The sequence below is a fragment of the Cornus florida genome, unplaced genomic scaffold (genome assembly GCF_030987335.1).
Source record: "Cornus florida cultivar Cherokee Brave unplaced genomic scaffold, ASM3098733v1 CherokeeBrave_3.0.0_Hap2_Chr04, whole genome shotgun sequence".
Lineage (NCBI taxonomy): Eukaryota > Viridiplantae > Streptophyta > Magnoliopsida > Cornales > Cornaceae > Cornus > Cornus florida.
This window is the reverse complement of record NW_026775574.1, coordinates 101,218,675-101,239,101: the sequence shown is the minus strand read 5'-3', so window position 1 is coordinate 101,239,101 and position 20,427 is coordinate 101,218,675. Positions and strand designations below refer to the sequence as shown.

Genomic DNA, 20,427 nt, shown 5'->3' with positions numbered 1-20,427 from the left:
TTATATATATAAACCAACTTAGATAAAATGCAGGATGATTTTTTTTCCCCCTTAGCAAGAAACTCACCCCCACTTTTTTGTACTGAATTTGATAATTAAGAAACTGAAGCCAATTTTTCATGAGAAACATGAAAGAAAAACAAAATGACAAAAGGCATCCACTTCCTCCTATCCAATCCGTTCACAGGTCTAGTGCCAAATATAAAAAATAGTAAATACAAGTGTATGACCATAATATCCAACCTACTAGTAATTATAAAATTCATTTAACTCAATAGGGCATATCAAGCACAATAGTCATCTAGCATGCATACCAAAAGCAAATTTCAACCTCAATACTGGAGGGAATATACAATTAATCTGGACCAAAATAAATGAATTGGAAATTAGAGAAAATCAACTCAGAAAATTGAACCAAAATTTTTTCCAATTCCAATTCCAAGGCTCTAATTCCATGCCGCCAAACAACCAGACAAAACAAAACCAAACTTTTAAACTTAGGGCTGCTCATCATTGCTTCATTTTCGCAGGGAGGGTTTCACATGATATTGCTACATTTTCGCAGGGAGGGTTTCACATGATATTGCCACATTTTCACAGGAAGCTAGGGTTTCACACGATCTTGCTTGCTACATTTTCACAGGAAGTTAGGGTTTCACACGATCCTTCCCATTTGCTGCTTTGGCAGGGTTTGTCTGGAAGGGCATGAATGTCTTTCCAAACATTTTCGGTTGCAATACTTCTGGTATCTCAACACCGTCTTCCCTTTGGTAATTCTCGAGAATGCAGCACATAGTACTCTCTATTGCTGTGAGCGTAGAGTTCAACAAGTGTACATATTGCTTGTTTTGATCATTTTTCTGCAATTACAGGGGACAAGTTCAGAAATTTACAAGCTATAGCAAGTCTTGGTACGTTCACAGGTTTAGTGCCAAATATAAAAAAAGTAAATACAAGTGTATAACCATAATATCCAACCTACTAGTAATTATAAAATTCATTAACTCAATTGGGCATATAAAGCACAATTGTCAACTAGCACACATACCAAAAGGAAATTTCTAGCTCAATACTGCAGGGTATATATAATTAATCTGGACCAAAATAAATGAGTGGGGAATTGGAAATGGAATTGGAGAAAAGCAACTCTAAAAATAAAACAAAAAATTCTCCGATTCCAAGGCTCCAATTCCATGACGCCAAACACAGCCAAACAAAACAAAACCAAAGTTTTAAAACTTAGGGATGCTCATTATTGCTACATTTTCGCAGGAAGGGTTTTCACACAATCCTTCCCTTCTGTTACTTTGGTAGGGTTTGTCTGGAAGGGCATGAATGTCTTTCCAAACATTTTTGGTTGCAATACTTCCGATATCTCAACACCATCTTCCCTTTGATAATTCTCGAGAATGCAGCACATGGTCCTCTCTATTGCTGTGAGTGTAGAGTTCAACAAGTGTACATATTGCTTGGTTTGATTATTGTTCCGCAATTACAGGGGACAAGTTCAAAAATTTAGAAGTTATAGCAAGTACTGAAAGGTGGATCATAGATGCTTCTCCAATTGACATGACTCAATTCTGGTCCTTGCTATGGAAAATACCCAGTGGACTAGTTGGTAGAGCACCCAGCTCCCCAACTAGGTGTGCCGTGTTTTGAGTCCCCTTTCCCCCTCCCTAGTTTTCCAGGCCAAAAAAAAACCTGGTCCTTGCTATGTAATGCATTTGTTCTATCTGCCTAATCACAAGAACAGATTCACCACTCTTTTGATTCTTTAGAGAGAGGCTAGCTACTTAATAATTGGTATATGGGGAATTTTCAACAGATTATGACTTGGTTCATTTGATGAGAACAAAGAGCAAACACCAACCTTTTTATGTCCATATCGAATCTCTAGTCTTCTGGACTGATAGTCTGTACAGTTTGAGCAGGAGACAAGCTCTCTGTAAGTATTTGATGCCGGAAACACCATCCTTCCAAATCATATTTCTTTGCTGCTGCGTCATTCAAGGCACCAGAAACAATAGATACAACTTGATAGGGAATCTTAAGCTGCAACGGAGAAAATTATCAGATTCTCAACAGGAGTAAAGGTTGTCATTTTGTAGAGAATACTTACCATACACTATATATTGAAAATTTAAAAAATCTATGCATCTTCATAACTGGAGAGTGAGCACAAATAATAGCATCCTAAAAACTAATATAAAGAAGAAGGTAGAAAAAGACAAAAAGAATTCTCGAAAGGAATAATTGAAGAACTAAAAATTGCAAGCATAAGTTTCATAAGATTCTGAAAGAAGGAAAACCACATACCATCTTATAGAACTCCTCAGAGTTATTGATCATTTCCTCTAGCATGTCCCAGGACTCATTACCATTTGGGCTGGTAATGCAGAACTGCTCCACTTTCTCAAACTGATGTACTCGGAAAATCCCATGTGTATCCTGGCCATGCGAGCCAGCTTCTTTACGGAAGCAAGACGAATATCCTGCATACCTAACAAACCATATAATATTAATCAGTAAAAACTAACCACCATTATCGTGCACAGAGACACGGGAAAAACACCAAGGTTTCGTAGCCACCAATACAACTATAGTTCACAAAGATTGCAATAACCTTAAAGGTAGCTCTGAAGGTTGGATCCAATCATCTGCATGATAAGCAGAGAGTGGCTGTTCAGCTGTAGCAATCAGATATTTGTCCTCTCCCTCCCCAGTTACCTATTGAACAACAATTATCAGGTATGCTCAAATTGCGGCAGACTAGAAAAACATTACCAAGTTAGCATGTTCTGTCTTCATTTTGAGGAAGATATATCAAATTTATTATGCATACCAGCATTTGACAAACCAAAGGACTTAAGACAAACCAATGATGCAATGATAACTCATTTAAAAGAACACATTAGCAAAATAAATTGAATATAATGCAATGAATATATAGTATATGTAGGATAAATAATGTGCTTCATAGCCTTCGTGTTATAGTTATTGGCAAATCAACACAATTTGACATTTCTCTCCCTTATGCTGCAGTTCAGACTTGCTGCATGTGGAGATGGTATACCTGCCTCTGTGCATTTCATAAAGTGGATTCCTATACGAGTTTCTACACAGAAAGATTTACATGATAGAACAAATGGCTGAGCAGCAATTAGAGGAGGTTTTGGACATGGATGTTACCGTGTATAGTTCTTCATCAAATTGTGCTAATTGAGCACACTTCGCCATCATAGGTTTTCTCATGAAGAGTGGAGTTTGCAATGCGGTATACTCCCGTTTATATAGAAACTCATTTCCAAAATTAATTAGAGCTTTATCTCCTTTCAGATAGTAACCCCTACCTCCTGCTACATTAGTACCTAAATGTATCAAGCACATTGCATTAGCAGAGGGACAACACATAAATTGAAAAAAAAAATGTAATTGTTAGAATTTAGTGCACAAACATATGCTCTATTCTTGTCATTTCAATTATTATTTTGAAAGGGCACAACGCATCATAGTTATAATGAAAACGATAAAACTTTAGGGGTGACAAAGTTCGATAAATTAATTTGCTTTGGGACAACCCCAGATCACCAAAGTAAGAGAACCAAGTGAATAACCATGGAAATAGTAATCGACAAATCCAAACTTTGACCATGAAGCCTTCAAAGGAAGATAATCTAAACCTCTCAATTAAACTGAGAGCAAGTTGGTTGAATAAAAATCTTCCCACTTCTCAACCATTGCAATTAGAGCACAAAATATTAAATGAATTGAATAAATCATTAACAGATAGTGAAATCATAATAATACGGAGAAAGGATAATACAAACATTATTTCTTGAACAAGCAGTTTATAGTAATACCACAAAATCATAATCATTTTCACTTAAGCAGAACTCACTTTATCAAAGAACAGATTTAATACCTTTCTTAGTATCTACAATTCCAAGAAGTTCAACAAGCTCAACATGATTTTTCAGCTTTAGTCCCGAACGCTTCTCACCCCAAGATCGAATTATAGTATTGTCTACCTACAAAATTATAAAGAAATTTAGAGAAATAAATTGATCCAGTAATTGCATATCTGTAAATGATATCTACAAATCATACATTTACCTCATCGTTGCTAACCGGAACTGAATCGTGGACAAAGTTCCCAATTATTTCTAGGTTTGAATATAATGCTGCTCGAGCCTCCTGAACTTCTGCTTCTTTGTTCGCAATCAATTGTTTTTTCTCCTCGGCATTTTCAACCTTTTCACTCGCATCCTCATCCGCCTATTTATATGGAAAGGAACCAGAGAAAACCCATAAAATCAAACCACAAAAAAGGGCCATTTTTTTAAGAAAAAACATCATCAAACTAAGAACTCTTCTACATTCAGTTCTGAAAAACATGAAATTCAAACATAATGAATTAAACTTGAAAAACACGTATCTATTCTATGAATTATATAGAAATCATCAAGAGCCTCTCTAAAACATTGCAAAACGGACGCCAAAATTATGGAAGGATAGCGAGCCAAAATCAATGTCCCATGGCAATCTATAATATGCCTTCTCTAAACTTAATGATTCAATATCTTGGTTTGCAAAATTGTTCACATTGCAGTTTTTTTTTTTTTTAAAGAGAAACAAAAAAATCTTTGTCTAAACCATACCCACGTCCGGTGTAATAACACAGCAGGGAACAGAGCCCTAATCGGCACGATCCGGCGGCTCTGGAGGTGGCTCGATGAACGCCGGCGAGTCCCAATCATGCTTCAGCCTTCTTGCACGAGTTCACTGAACAAGTCACATGAGTCATAATGAAATGACACATATGCCCCTGTAAACTAAGTTATTAGTCTCCTCTCGTCTTTCAAAAGCCTTGCTAGTTGATTTATTTTATGTTTTGGGGACGTGAGTCATAATGAAATGACACATATTTCCCTGTAAACTTTACTCCAATGTGTCAAATTCCAGTATCGGACCAAAGCTCTTTGGTAAATTTGCTTATATAATAAGCATATGCCGATGCAACCACATGAACTGTGGACTGTGACAGTTTGTCCTACCTACCCTTTATGTCTTAAATCTTGGATCTCCTGTCCTTTATAGTCCATACATGCACATTTTTCTTTCTTCATTTTTAAGCCTTGATCATCCACCTCCTACTCTAGCTCTCTCATGGAATCCTCCTTTTGGTTGAATATCTTTTGCCTGAATATCATTGTTGCTCTGGTGGTAGTATATTCAGTACCAAACACTTTCGTAGCCAATAAGCCATGTGATTTCCCGGCAATATTCAACTTCGGCGATTCAAATTCCGACACCGGCGGCTTGTCTGCAGCATTCGGCCAGGTTCCTCCACCTTATGGGGAGTCCTATTTCCATCGCCCTGCCGGACGATACTCCGATGGACGTCTAATTGTTGATTTTATAGGTAAGTACATTTAGACCTTTTTATATATATTTATTACGGAGTAACAATCTAGTGGTTAATATTCTATTGTGTTATTACTTCGATAATAATTAATATGTGTGTGTGTGTGTGTGTGTGTGTGTGTGTGTGTGTGAATTTTAGAATTATTTGGTTGACTAGGAGTATTGCACAGAAATTGAATAGCCACATTATGCATTTCATGACATTTGAAGGTATATGTAGTACATAACGACGCCCCTAAAAGGATGAGGAGTTTTCAAATAATAAAGTATTGACTATTATATCATAACACAAATCATATATCATAACACATTTATTGAAAATTCCTTATCTTTTTGGGGATATATAAAGGTGGACAAATAATTCATGAACCTACGAATCCGATCGGATCGGATTGCTACACTCACGGATCGGTAGCGAATCCAAAAACTCGAATCCGTAACTCACGGATTGGACCGTTAAAAATTCAATCTGATCCGTAAGTCCGATTCGATTCGATCCGATCTGTGAAATATATATATTTTTTCAAATAATATATTAGTTAATGATAATTTAATTATTTTAAGAATGTATTAGTTAAAATTTATTTAAATATATGAATTAATATAAATAAGTTAAAATTTTATCCATTGGATTATGGTTAAAAGACAAATAAATAATAAATAATAGATAATTTAGATAAAATTCAATTTGCGGATTCAATCCAATCCAATCCGTTTTTACATGAATCCGAACCGTGGGATAATGGATCGGTGGTGGATTAAGTTTTGCCTAATCCGTTGGGAGTGGATCAAATTAGGATTGATCTAATCCAGTCCGATTCGATCTGATCCGTGGTCACCCCTATATATATTTAAAAGAAAATGATTAATGTGCAGACATATATTAAGTGATTGCGAATCGAAAACTAGAAATGACTCAAATGAGTAGGAAACTCGTATCATTATGACACTAGAAATATTAATGAATTAGAATTGTTCAATTTACATAAATAAGTAGAAATTATAGATTTTCAAACTTTAAATCATTATTTAGGTACAAGTTTTGAAGTGTATAGTATTAATAAAAGATAAAACAATTTAGAAATAACTCCTCAACAAAATCACTATGTTTTCAAGATCACTTGAGCATCTAAATTACCAAAAGATAAACAATAATAAATAAATATATAAATGACTTATTGACAAAATGGCAATGTTTTCAAGGTGGCGTGAGCCAATAATGAATAATGAAAGTGAAACAAAAAGTAGTTGTTTAATGTGATTATGTCATAGTAACATTTTATGATTATCACAATTTGTACATATTATTATATATCAATGAGTTTAGACCTGTCATGTGCTTATTGATTGATTTTGATATTACTTAGGGTTGATCATAAATCGGATTGAATCGAATCGGATCGTGTAATCACGAATTGAATTCACGAATTATTTATCCGCCTCTAATATTACCCAGTGTGATTGTGGCTTTTTATAGCTGAGGGCTTGGGACTACCATATCTGAGTGCCTATCTTGACTCAGTGGGCTCCAACTTCACTCATGGGGCCAATTTTGCCACTGCCGGTTCAACCATAAGACCCCAAAACATAAGTCTTCATCAGGGTGGTTTTAGTCCCATTTCATTGAATGTTCAACTTCATCAGTACAATGACTTCCAACATAGTTCTCAAATCTTTCGTAGCCAAGGCACTGATCTCCTACTACTCCATTTATAAATTTCATTTGAAAAAGATCTGAGCCGTTGAGAACTAATAATTTTCTGTGATTATATTAGGAGGAGTTTTCGAGGGACTTTTACCGAAGACTGAAGATTTTTCTCGAGCTTTGTACACGTTTGATATTGGACAGAATGATCTATGGGCTGGTTATCTTCTTAATATGACGATGGATCAAATTAGAGCTTATGTTCCTGATGCATTGGAACAATTCAAAACTACAATTAAGGTGAGTGATGCTTTTTATTATCGCAAATAAATTTATCTTTTAAATGACATGAAACCCTCACAATCATCCGTCTTTTGAACTTATGGCTAAGGTAAATCTCATGTGTATAAGGTGACCCCATTCCTAGCACGTGAAGACTTGCAGTTTGGATGTTACAATCATCACTTGAGTTTTGACCCAATTCTTATCTTTTTAATCGACTCACTTGTTCTAATATAGTTCACTTAATATTGAATTTTTAAGTGACCGGCCTAGCCTAGATCGACTCAATCAATCCACCTAACCCGAAATTATCGGGTTCAGGTTGACAACTTTAACCCGAAGTCAAATTAGTGTCGAGTAGGGCCCATCCAACATATGGAGACTTGAACCATCTACGAAAAAATATTACTTAACTACAAAACCTATCTTTATTCAATTCATTAACTCATTTTCTAAAGTTTGTTTAGGGTTTTATAGTAGATTTTTTGTTTTTTTTTTTTTCTTTATCAATATTGATTTTTGGTTTGTAATCAAGTTTGAATTCAAAGTTAAATTTTTTTTTTTTTTTTTTTCCCCTTGGCAAGGAGAGTTACTAATTAGCGAAGTTAAGGAGGAAGAAGATTCAAACCTAGGATTATAAGATAGGGACACTTAAGGCCTGCCCTTTTACCACTTGGGCAACACCATCACACCTCAAAATTAATTAAATGAGTAGAGTCTAAATATATTGAATAGTAAATGAGCTGAATCTGGCCCTAAGTCTAATATAAATATGATTGACTCGAGTTTCTCGGCTCCATTGTATCCCTATACTTTTTTTTTTTTTTTTTAATAATACATTGCTTGTTAATTTGGTATACATGATTTATTGATTAAAATAAATTAAGGAACATTAATTAGTGTGCTTGTCTTATGTAGGATATATATGGTCATGGAGGTAAGTCATATTGGATACATAACACGGGTCCTATTGGGTGTCTACCGTATGTCTTGAACAGTTTGTTGCCTGGAGGCGATCAAGTTGATAAGTTCGGATGTGCAAGTCCATTCAATGAGGTGGCCCAATATTTCAATAGAAAATTAAAGGAAATTGTGGTCCAACTTCGAAAGGATCTTCCACTAGCTGCAATCACATACGTTGACGTCTATTCAGTAAAATATGAACTCATAAGTCAAGCAAAGAAGCATGGTACGTATTTATGTTTCATCTTTAAATTTAGTATCTTACATATTTATTTCGAAAGGTCGGTATTTTACATATTGATAGTTACATACACATGGATAGAACTAGAAATTATGCTCAGGGGCACAATGTAATAAATTATTTTTAAAGTTAAGGGGGCAATTATAAAATTTTAAAGAATTATACATATAAAGTGTAATTTTAAAAAAGTTGAAGGAGGCAATATTAAAATTTTAGAAAATTATTATACAAAAATATAATTTTGAAAAAGTTGCTGGGGGCACATGCCCCCTGGCCTTAATTGGTACATTCACACATATTGTAATTTATATATATGTGTATTTATGTACCTATCTCATGTTATATTTGAAACATGTTTTCTTTTTCTTTCCATCGTTCAAATTATATGTAGGTATGTTGCTGAAATTTAAACATAATGAATATTCTCAGAAAAATATATTTACAGAGATTTCAATATAGGCAAGGTTCAAAGGAAACTGATTTACATCTCTTAAACACTAAATTTTATTTTAAAATATTAAATATGAACTTTAAATTTATGAATGTTTTGAAGCAATGTCCTTCATTTTACAAAATTAAACCACCTTAATTATTCTTAAATCCCTAAACCCTACCCATCACGTATTGGGTTTCAAAATCCGGAACGTGACATTTTCTTTCTTCACAAAGGACATTAAATTTGGACTATGCTAGGTATATATGTACGTCTATATATCTATATGGTGCATGATTATGACATAGGGCATTATTGAGAGGCCTAATTGACAAAGCACACAACTCCCTGAATGTGTCCGTGTTCGAGTATCCCTGACCCTTAGTCTGCATCATGAAATTACAGGATTTGAACACCCACTGAGAGCTTGCTGTGGTCATGGGGGAAAATATAACTACAACAAGAATATGGAATGTGGAACAAAGATTACAGTGGATGGAAAACAAGTGTTAGTGGCCAAGTCATGCAAAGACCCTTCTGTTGCAATCAGTTGGGATGGGGTTCACTTCACAGAGGCAGCTAACAAATGGGTTTTTGATCAGATCGTGGATGGTTCATTTTCTGACCCTCCTATGCCTTTGAAAATGGCACGCCGTAAGCGCCATAATCATTGACTCGGATTCGAGTCTTAGTAGAGGGCACGAGTCAGTAGAGACATGAATGCATGTTTGCTTTAAAAAAAAAAAAAAAAGATCCCATGTACAAACTAGATACATATGTAATTTATTAATGGTACTAATGCCATGATCTCAATTGTTTTGTTGTTCATTATTGCAATTTTGCATTTGGCATGACCATTGTGGAAGAAACAGTTGAAAACAACTCCTATTGTGACTAGAAGCATGATTTTTTTTTTTTTTTTTTTTTTTTATTTACAATTAATCTAACAATAAAAAATATTGATCGATTAAAGAATACTAAAATATTGATCGATTAAAGAATACTAAATTTTACTCCAATTTATCATATTCCATGAACTGTGGGACTGTGACAGTTTGTCCCGCCTTCCCTTTCTGTCCTTTTGCTTGAATATCATTCCTACTCTGGTGGTGGTATGTTCAGTCCCAAACACTATCTTAACCAATAAGCCATGTGATTTCCCGGCTATATACAACTTCGGCGATTCAAATTCCAATACCAGCGCGGTAGCATTCGCCAGCGCGGTAGCATTCGAAATGAACGATTAATATGAGACAGAAGAAATATTATATTTGTATTTATATACTATCACATATCAACCATTATATTTGTTCAGATTTAATGAAAAAGCCTTAATCACAATGTTACATCTAGTATTATATGTACAAAAATTATAACCCACCATGTACCACCTAAACTTTAATAATTCAACTGTGAGTATTCTGTTAAAAACCGCATGTCATAGCCGCCGTAACCATTGACTCGGGTTCGAGTCTCAATAAATAAAAGTATGAGTGCGTGTCTATTTAATCTTTCCAAATTTTCCAAAAAATAAAAAGAAGAACATGATGCCGTGTTCTCAATTGTCTTCTTGTTCATTATTGCAATTTTGCATTGGTATGACCATTGTGGAAGAAACAATTGAAAACAACTCCTGTTGGGACTAGAAGCATGATTTTTCTTATTATTATTTACAATTAATGTACTGTGCCGTTTATTTGGATATAAAATATTTTTAAATTTTTTTTTTATTTTTTGATATTTGATTGTCATAAAATATTTATAAAAAAATATATATTAAAATTTAACAAAAATAACTTATATATCCCGTTAACATTCAAATTCAATACCCTTAGTTTAACAAATTGGATTAGAAATAGAGTTAAACGATCACATCCAAATTCAATACCCTTAATTTAACAAATTGGATTTGAATCAGAATTAATATGATCTGTTAATAGTTCAATCTCATTAATATAATCATATTATATTTGTATTTATATACTATCATATATCAATCATTATATTTGTTCAGATTTAACGAAAAGGCCAAATCACAATGTTACATCTAGTATTATATGTACAAAAATAATAACTCACTATGTACCACATGGTCCTCTCTATTGCTGTGAGTGTGGAGTTCAACAAGAAGAAGTGTACGTCTTGCTTGGTTTGATTATTGTTCCGCAATTACAGGAGACAAGTTCAAAAATTTTGAAGTTTTAGCAAAATGTACTGCTAGAATAATTAGTAAAATAAGGTGGGAAAATACATGATTGTAAACGTAGGATATAATTCTTTTTTTGTTAAAAATAAAAAAATTAAAAATTTGGCATAAAAAAAATTAAAATGGAAAAATACGGATATGTTTAGTCATAATGCATTTTTTTTTTTCTTTTCTTAAAAATTCGACAAAGCATATACGATTTTTGTTTTCTTGTGATTTATATATTGTCATTTCACAAACCTAATATACAAGATTAAATAATTAGTATGGAGATTTATAAAGAGAGGATTCTAAAACATTGAAGAGATGATAGAAATTGGTAGATTGGAGAAAAATGTAGAAGAATGGAAAGCTTCTAAATATGTATATATTTAGATGGAGAGTTATGGAAACTAAATATGAAATTTGTAGATTCAAGAATATTGTAGAAGAATAGAGTTTGTATCTTAATTATCATAGTAAAGGATGTCTATAAATAGGAGTCCCATTTCACATTTATGTTTAAGCTTACTCGTGTACATTTTAATGGAAATTTATAGAGAGAATTCTAAAACATTGTAGAAATTGATAGATTGGATGGACATGGAAACTAAATCTGAGATGATTAGTCTATAAATAGGGGTTACAGGAGTAACATTTATGTTAAAGTTTGTCATTTTCGAATAGTGAGTTACGAGTAAGATTTTTAAACTCTTAAATTTGGGACAGTCAACCCCTCAAGAGAGAACATTTTAATCAAGTTAAGATTTTTAAACCTTCTTTGTATTAATAAATAAATTGAAAAAAAAAAATGCAATGGTTAGAATTTAATGCAATGAACAAACATTTTCTCTATTCTTGTCATTCTTTCAAACCCATCATAAGAACAATTAAACTTTTAGTGGTAACAAAGTTCGATAAATTAATTTGCTTTGGGACAATCTTGATCACCAAAGTAAGAGAACCAAGTGAATCGACAAATCCAAACTTTGACCATGAAGCTTTCAAAGGAAAATAATCCAAACCTCTCAATTAAACTGAGAGCAAGTTGGCTGAAAAAAAAATTATTCCCACTTCTCAACCATTGCAATTAGAGCACAAAATATTAAATGATATCTACAGATCATATACACCTAACTGGAACTGAATCATGCACAAAGTTCCCAATTATTTCTAATCTCGAGCCTCCTGAACTTCTGCTTCTTTGTTCGCCATCAATTATTTTTTCTCCTGTGTGTTTTCAATCTTTTCACTTGCATCCTCATCTGCCTATTTATATGGAAAAGAACCAGAAAACCCACAAAATCAAACCACAAAAAAAGGGCCCTTTTTTTTAAGTTAATGGGGCAATTTTAAAATTTTAAAGAATTATACAAATAAAAGTGTAATTTTTAAAAAGTTGAAGGGGGCAATATTAAAATTTTAGAAAAATATTATTCAAAAGTATAATTTTGAAAAAGTTGAGGGGGACACATGCCCCTGGCCTTAATCATACACACATATTATAATTTATATATATGTGTGTGTGTGTGTGTGTGTGTGTGTATATATACACATGTACCTATCTCGTGTTATATTTGAAACATGTTTTCTTTTTCTTTCGATAGTCCAAATTATATGTAGGTATGTTGCTTAAATTTGAACAAAGTGTGTATTTACAAAGATTTCGATACACACAAAGTTCAAAGGAAACTGATTTACTTCTCTTAAACACTAATTTTTAAATATATATATATATATATATATATTAAATATGAACTTGAAATATATGAATGTTTTGAAACAATGTCCTTCATTTTACGAAATTAAACCACCTTAATTATTCTTAAATCTCTAAACCCTACACGTCACGGGTTTCAAAATCTGGAGCGTGACATTTTCTTTCTTATTAAATTTGGAGTTTGTTAAGTATATGTGTGTGTCTATACATCTACATGGTACATGATTATGACATAGAGCATTATTCAGAGACCTAATTGACAAAACACACAACTCCCCGAGTGTGCCCGGATTTGAGTATCCCTTACCCTTAGTTTGCATATGGAACAAAGATTACAGTGAATGGGAAGCAAGTGTTAGTGGCCAAGTCATGCAAAGACCCTTCTGTTGCAATCAGTTGGGATGGGGTCCACTTCACTGGGGAAGCTAACAAATGGACTTTTGTTCAGATTGTGGATGGTTCATTTTCAGACCCTCCTATTTCATTGAAAATGGCTTGCCATTTGGCACCATAACCATTGAGCTAGTGAAGATGTACTAACCAGATATGCATGCAATTAATAAGTTTGCATTTGGTATCACCATTGTTCAAGAAAAAATTGAAAGGTACTTTGAAACAACAACTATTGTGACTAGAAGCATGAATTTTTTTTTTTTTTTTTTCCTTTTTTTGGGGTAAATAAAATCTTATAACAAAGAAAAAAAAAAATTTGATTTACAATAAGTTTAGAACATTAAACAGTGGTGGAGCTACATTGGGTCCGGGGCAAAATGGAGTTTTCCAAAATTAAACAGCTGGGACTAGAGACAGTTGGTCCAGAGGAAGAGCATACTGGGTAAAGAGGAAGCAAACCCGACAGACAACTTGTTTCCTGACCTCTAACAAACAGAAACCTGATTCACAGAACGCATCCAATCCGGATTCATTAATAATCCATGTTTGCAGCCAGTGTCTGTTTATGATACATTGATACCGACATTTTGAGCACCACATATTAATCATAATTTACATAATATCATTAATCAACAATAGAAGGACAAATGAAATTTGAGCTAATGTTCAGTATACAAAACTGTAGTGTCCCAGCAAAGGACGAGGATCGCATGAGGAGATTGGTTCATGCCTATGTGGAGAACGTGACGTAAGAATCTTCTCGAGTAAAACAAGGAATACATGAACAACATATTAGAAGATATTAAATGTGGACAGAAAAGTGACAAAAAGGACAAAACATACAGCTTCTCTCTCTCTCCCACATAAAATTTGGGTTGTCATGACTCATGAAGACACTCCACGTCGACACTCAAATTTGTGCGTGTGTCCTATTTCCCACGCCAAAAGCCAAAAAATCAATTCGGTATAGGGAACAAATAGACCGAGTTCTCTCACAATTCTTATATTTAACAATTAGTATCTCAAAAGAATCACAGGAAGGAAGTGGAGCCTTTTAAATTAGCTTAAACCACCAAGCTTCTAGTTTGGATGGTACGATTTCTCTTCCCAAAGGGGAGGTTCAGAGTTTAAGCCCCATTAGGAGCATGTCGTGGTAATGAGTGTAAGAGTTTGCTTTAACATGCAAAAAAATAATAATAAAAAAAATATAAAAAAGGAACCTTCAAGGATCTATTTTTATGTGGCAGCACTTGACACACAAATATGGGGTAGTTCATCATTCGGGAAAGAATCTTACGTTTTCACCACCATATGAGAGGCATATGCATATTTAGTATGTCTCCGGACGCAACATTGCATTCAAAATATAATAATAAGCCCACCTTACTAAAGGTTTGGCAGAATTCAATTAACTACTTCATGGATGGGATAACACATGTTCATCACTCCTAGTGAAAGATCTTTTTTCCCTCTAGACATTCTTGTTCTCTTTTCTCACCCTCTCTCTCCATTCATTCCTTCTCCTTTCTATTTCTCTCTCCTTACTTTGAAGGAACCTTGGTTTCGTGATGACCAAGAGTCCATTCTGTTTGCAGTTTTGTTTTGCTTGTTCAACGCTCAGAATGCTTCTTTGGCTGAAGCTGTGTGTCTTCGTAAAGCTTTGCTGTGGGCTCATCATTTTTCGTTTCATCGCTGTTGGTTTGAGACTGACTCCTTGATTATTTGTAAGACTGTTTTGGAGGATGATGTTTGTTCATCGGATTTGGCGGGTGTTATTTATAATATCCAGTGTGCTTTTCAAAGAGTTTCCTCGTTTCAACTTAGTCATATGCGTCGACATGGCAACGCGGTGGCCCATATGATTGCTAAACTCTCACGAAGTCATATTCATGAAGATGTTCTTCTTTCTCCTATTCCATTTGATATACTCCATCACGCTTAGCTTGATTTACAATGATTCTGGAGATGTTTGGTATTTGTGCTGTTTGCTAGGAAAAAAAAAACTTTGAAGGAACCTAACGAAGGTTCCACTAATTTTGGTATAGGAAAACTCGTTCATAGAGGTTCAAATACCCGCCAAAGCTAGTTCGGATCTTTGGGAAAGACTTGACACCGTGTTGGCTAAGTGGAGGAGCAATTCTCAAGCAGAAGAAATGAAGAAGTTCAAGAGCGTGAAGAAGAACAAATTGTTAACTGGGAATATACACAGATTTTTTTTTATAAATACGTGTTTGATGGATATTTAATCATACTAACTGATACTCCGTATTTAATTAGGTATAAAGACAGGGAGAATATATTTGTACACATTTAAATTTGCTAAACTAATTAAGGGGAAATCTAAAAAATTTCAAACTTAAAAAGTGCATAAATGGTGAGAGCCTAGTGTCGTGACGAAGGATCACAAAACTATCAAAAAAATGATCTTAAGAAAAAAAAAAAGAAAAAAAAAGAGGGTTAATTATCTTACCACCCCTGATGTTTGGATTAATAAACCACAGATGAAACTTTTGAAAAAAATTGGTCAGCCTCCCTACCGTTAACGCTAACCTTATAGGACCGTTAACTCTGTTAAATAATTTTTCACAGAATATTGTGCCCTTCATTTTGATAAAAAGACATTAATAATCCTATTTGTGCTTGGGAAATTGTGCTTTATACCAAAATGTAAGAAGACAAAATTACCCCCAATTTACACGTCTTCTCTCCCTCTCAACCAGCATCATCCCTCCACCACTAACAAGTCTCTCTCTATATATGAACATCGACTCCACCACCACCAACTCTCTCTCTATATGAACATTGATTCTACTCTAGAAACGCCATTGGAGAGCACCTCACTTCCAACCATGATTATTGGATGAAATTCAAGATACACTTGATTGAGAAGGGCGGTTGATTGGGTGAGACCTGATCATAATCAAAGACTAATTGAAGCTTCAGATTTTTTTTAACAGATTTAATGTGCATAGGTCTTTTAACAGAGGAAAGAAAATGGAGTTAAAGTTAAGGTGTCTACAAATTTGATTTGCGCCATTTGCAGGTTCGTAGTGTCATACATACCTACATGTTAGTTGAGATCTTGCTCGGCAAGGATGATGGTTCGCTGTCTTTAGTATCAAGAACAAAGCCACGCCTCCCCACAATGTGGTGTCAGATGGGAGCACCTTATACTTAGAAATTGAAGTGATGACTAGCATTTCAAAACCAATACAAATGTCATTTCAAATTTAGTTTTCATATACAAATGTCATTTCAGATTTAGTTTTCATATCAGAAAGGATAAAACATAAATACTTAAATACTTTTTTATGTTTGCTATGATCGAGGGGGACAAACCTTAAACATAAATGTGAAATGTGACTCATATTTATGGACATCCTCACTATGATAATTAGGATACAAACTATATTCTTCTACCATATTCTTGAATCTACAAATTTCAGATTTAGTTTCCATAATTCTCCATCTAAATATATAGAAGCTTTCTATTCTTCTACATTTTTTTCCAATCTACCAATTTCTATCAACTTTAGAATCCTCTCTCTATAAATCTCCATACTAATTATTTAATCTTGTATATTATTGAAATGAATAGTAATTTTTTTTGGTTTGATAAATGACAATATATAAAGCACAAGAGAACAAAAATTGTATACGAGTCGAATTTTTAAGCAAAAAAAAATATTATGACTAACCATATCCGTATTTTTCCATTTTCATTTTTTATGCCAAATTTTTTATTTTTTATTTTTTTAACAAAAAAACGAATTATATCCTACCTTTACAATCATGTATTTTCCCACCTTTCTAGACTTGCTATAACTTCTAAATTTTTGAACTTGTCCCCTGTAATTGCGGAATAATAATCAAACCAAGCAATATGTACACTTGTTGAACTCTACACTCACAGCAATGGAGAGGACCATGTGGTACATAGTGAGTTACTATTTTTGTACATATAATACTAGATGTAATATTATGATTTGGCTTTTTCATTAAATCTGAACAAATATAATATGATTATATTAATGAGATTGAATTATTAACAGTTCCTATTAATTCTGTTTCAAATCCAATTTGCTAAATTAAGGGTATTGAATTTGGATTTGATCAACTTAACTCTATTTCTAATCCAATTTGTTAAATTAAGGGTATTGAATTTGGATGTTAACTGGATGGATAAGTTATTTTTGCTAAATTTTAATATTTTTTTTTTATAAATATTTTACGACAATCAAACACCAGAAAATAAAAAAATATATATATATTTTAAATATTTTATATCTAAACAAATGGAGCCTAAATTAATTGTAAATAATAATAATAATAAATCAGTCTTCTAGTCCCAATAGGAGTTGTTCTCAATTGTTTCTTCCACGTTGGTCATACCAAATGCAAAATTGCAATAATGAATAAGAAGACAATTGGGAACATGGCATTTGTACCATTAATAAATTGCATATGTATCTAGTTAGTACATGCATGTTATTTTTTATTTTATTAATTTTTTATTTTTGGAAAGATTAAGCAAATATGTACTCTTGTCTCTACTGAGACTTGAACTTTTTATTTTTGAAAAGATTAAACAAATTCGTATTCATGCTTTTACTAAGACTTGAACCCGAATCAATGATCGTGGCGCATATGGCATTGGGTTTTCAAAGGAATAGGAAGGTCAGAAAATGAACCATCCACGATCTGATCAAAAACCCATTTGTTAGCTGCCTCAGTGAAGTGTGATTGCAACAGAAGAGTCTTTGCATGACTTGGCCACTAACACTTTGTTTCCATTCACTGTAATCCTTGTTCCACAGTCCAGATGCATGTTGTAGTTATATTTCCCCCATGACCAACCAAGTTACAGAGAGGATTTACTTTCCCAAATTTAAGGGTTTAAAAAAAGTTCTTAATCAAATTGTACTTTAAAAAAGTAACCCTATTCTTGTAATAATAAATAAATTGAAGAAAAAAATTGCAATTGTTAGAATTTATTGCAATGAACAAGCATATTCTGTATTCTTGTCATTTCAATTATTATTTTGAAAGGAACACATCATAAAAACAATCTAACTTTATTGTTAACAAATTGGATAAATTAATTTGCTTTGGGACAACCCTAGATGACCAAAGTAAGAGAACCAAGTGAATGGACAAATCCAAACTTTGACCACGAAGCTTTCAAAGGAAAATAATCCAAACCTCTCAATTAAACTGAGAGCAAGTTGGCCGAAAAAAAATTCTTCCCACTTCTCAACCATTGCAATTAGAGCACAAAATATTAAATGAATTGAATAAATCAATAACAGATAGTGAAATCATAATTATACAACGTTCCCAATTATTTCTAATTTTGAATATAGTATTGCTCGAGCCTCCTGAACTTCTGCTTCTTTGTTCGCCATCAATTATTTTTTCTCCTCGGTGTTTTCAATCTTTTCACTTGCATCCTCATCTGCCTATTTATATGGAAAAGAACCAGAAAACCCACAAAATCAAACCACAAAAAAGGGCCATTTTTTAAAGAGAAAAATCATCAAGCAAAGAACTCTTCTACATTCAGTTCTGAAAAACATCAAGTTCAAACATAATGAATTAAACTTGAAAAACACTTGCCTATTCAATGAATTATATAGAAATCATCAAGAGCCTCTCTAAGCTCCGTATCCTTAACTTGAGTTTTTGGATAAATGGACAAGCGCCCACCCGTTACAGTTAGTATTAAAGACAGACCCAATCTTTGATCCAGTGTCACACCAAGCACCTTGCTAGGAGGGCATCTGGTTTTGCAGCTCGGATAGGCAGGGTGGCTCGAGCTGCAATGAGGGCGTTGCGAGTTTGGGTGAGGGAGAATGTAAAAAAGGTCATTTGTCACACATCGGATCCGGATGAAAAAGTGACTGGGCATAAATGAGTAGGTATGCATATTCCCCAACAATTTAAATTTTTAAATAAATAGACAAGTGCCACTCGTTACACTTAGTCAATTACACAAACATCATTTGTGATAATAAATTAAGAAATTAATAAATAGAATTTTATTTTTATTAATATTATTTTTTTAAAACCAGTCCACCTCCCTAGTTTCTTTATTTATTACTTTTAAAATTTTATAAATAAAGACAATGTATACATGAGTGATTGGACCACACCAATAATCAATATGATTGAAAAAAATATATATATATCAATATGGATTACCTACTTATCCGCGAGTTGGTAAATATTATCCTTCAAAAAATGCAAAAAACATTAAGTTAAATTAAATCCATGCTTTTAAATTTGTAATCTGTTATGATATACATAACCTTAAATAAGCATGTCAACGAAGAAATAAACATATGTTACTTTGGAGGGATGTGAAAAAAAAGAACATTCCATTTTTTTCATGCTATCTGAACTGATAAAGTTTGGCCATTATGCCCGAGATTTGTTAGCAAATCAAACACGGATCTAAATGTATTAGCAAATCAAATTTAGACTTCATTATTTAATTTCAATCAAGTTCTAAGTACATATTTGCGAATTCCCACTTGTGCCCTTTTGACTGACATATTTACTTATTCAAATATCCAATTTTTTTGGAGAGAATTTTACAAGTGATATAGACTTGAGTTGATCCTCCCCGTTTCTTTTTGCTTCTTCTTGTAACTGCCTTTACCATTTATTGTTTATATTAATATACCTTTTTCCCAAAACCAAAAAAAAATTAAAATAATAATAATAAATTGTCTTATTCCTGAATTAACTGCCAGCCCTGAGAACAAGTTTCTAAAATCAAATTTGCTGCCTGGAAAAAACAAACAAATATATATATATATATATATATATATATTAATCCTCAGATGAGGCGGGCCAAAATGAGGAAAATCCTTAGAAAATTCCATTGAGCTTTCGCTAGCCTAAGCTAGGGTGGCCAACTTCTTCAGTGAAGTGTGGTCCTTTCGGCCATTTAAATTGGATTCTGAGACATAAAATGTCCCAAAAGTTTGCAATGAACTAGAGGAGGGTCAATCCAAAAGAAAGAACACTCCAAACTCAGCTGGGACTAGAATCGGTCCAGAGGAAGAGCATTCTGGGTAAAGAGGAAGCTAACCCAATAGACAACTTGTTTCCTGACCTCTAACAAACAGAAACCTGA

At 33.4% G+C, this 20,427-nt stretch overlaps 1 protein-coding gene and 1 pseudogene across 2 annotated transcripts; one reads left to right on the top strand and one right to left on the bottom strand.

Annotated features, from left to right (window-relative positions):
• Positions 1 to 244: 244 nt before the first annotated feature.
• Positions 245 to 4,757, bottom strand: LOC132305477 (serine--tRNA ligase-like; annotated as a pseudogene).
• A 329-nt stretch (positions 4,758 to 5,086) lies between these two features.
• On the top strand, positions 5,087 to 9,816 carry LOC132304251 (GDSL esterase/lipase At3g26430-like). 2 transcript variants are annotated; one of them, XM_059801844.1, is made up of 5 exons: positions 5,087 to 5,422; positions 6,902 to 7,111; positions 7,200 to 7,369; positions 8,270 to 8,540; positions 9,394 to 9,816. In XM_059801844.1, exons 1-5 carry the CDS (start codon positions 5,167 to 5,169, stop codon positions 9,660 to 9,662), a joined length of 1,176 nt encoding a protein of 391 aa, XP_059657827.1. In that variant the 5' UTR covers positions 5,087 to 5,166; the 3' UTR covers positions 9,663 to 9,816. The 2 variants fall into 2 exon arrangements, with proteins under 2 accessions (XP_059657827.1, XP_059657826.1); XM_059801843.1 differs by lacking the exon at positions 6,902 to 7,111 and having other exon boundaries at positions 5,088 to 5,422.
• The last annotated feature ends 10,611 nt before the right edge of the window (positions 9,817 to 20,427 follow it).

Coding starts and splice junctions, on each gene's coding strand:
- LOC132304251 (XM_059801844.1), top strand. CDS start 5,167: ATGGAATCCTCCTTTTGGTTGAATATCTTTTGCCTGAATATCATTGTT. Junction 5,423..6,901: donor TCTAATTGTTGATTTTATAG/GTAAGTACATTT, acceptor GGCTTTTTATAG/CTGAGGGCTTGGGACTACCA. Junction 7,112..7,199: donor TCAAATCTTTCGTAGCCAAG/GCACTGATCTCC, acceptor TGATTATATTAG/GAGGAGTTTTCGAGGGACTT.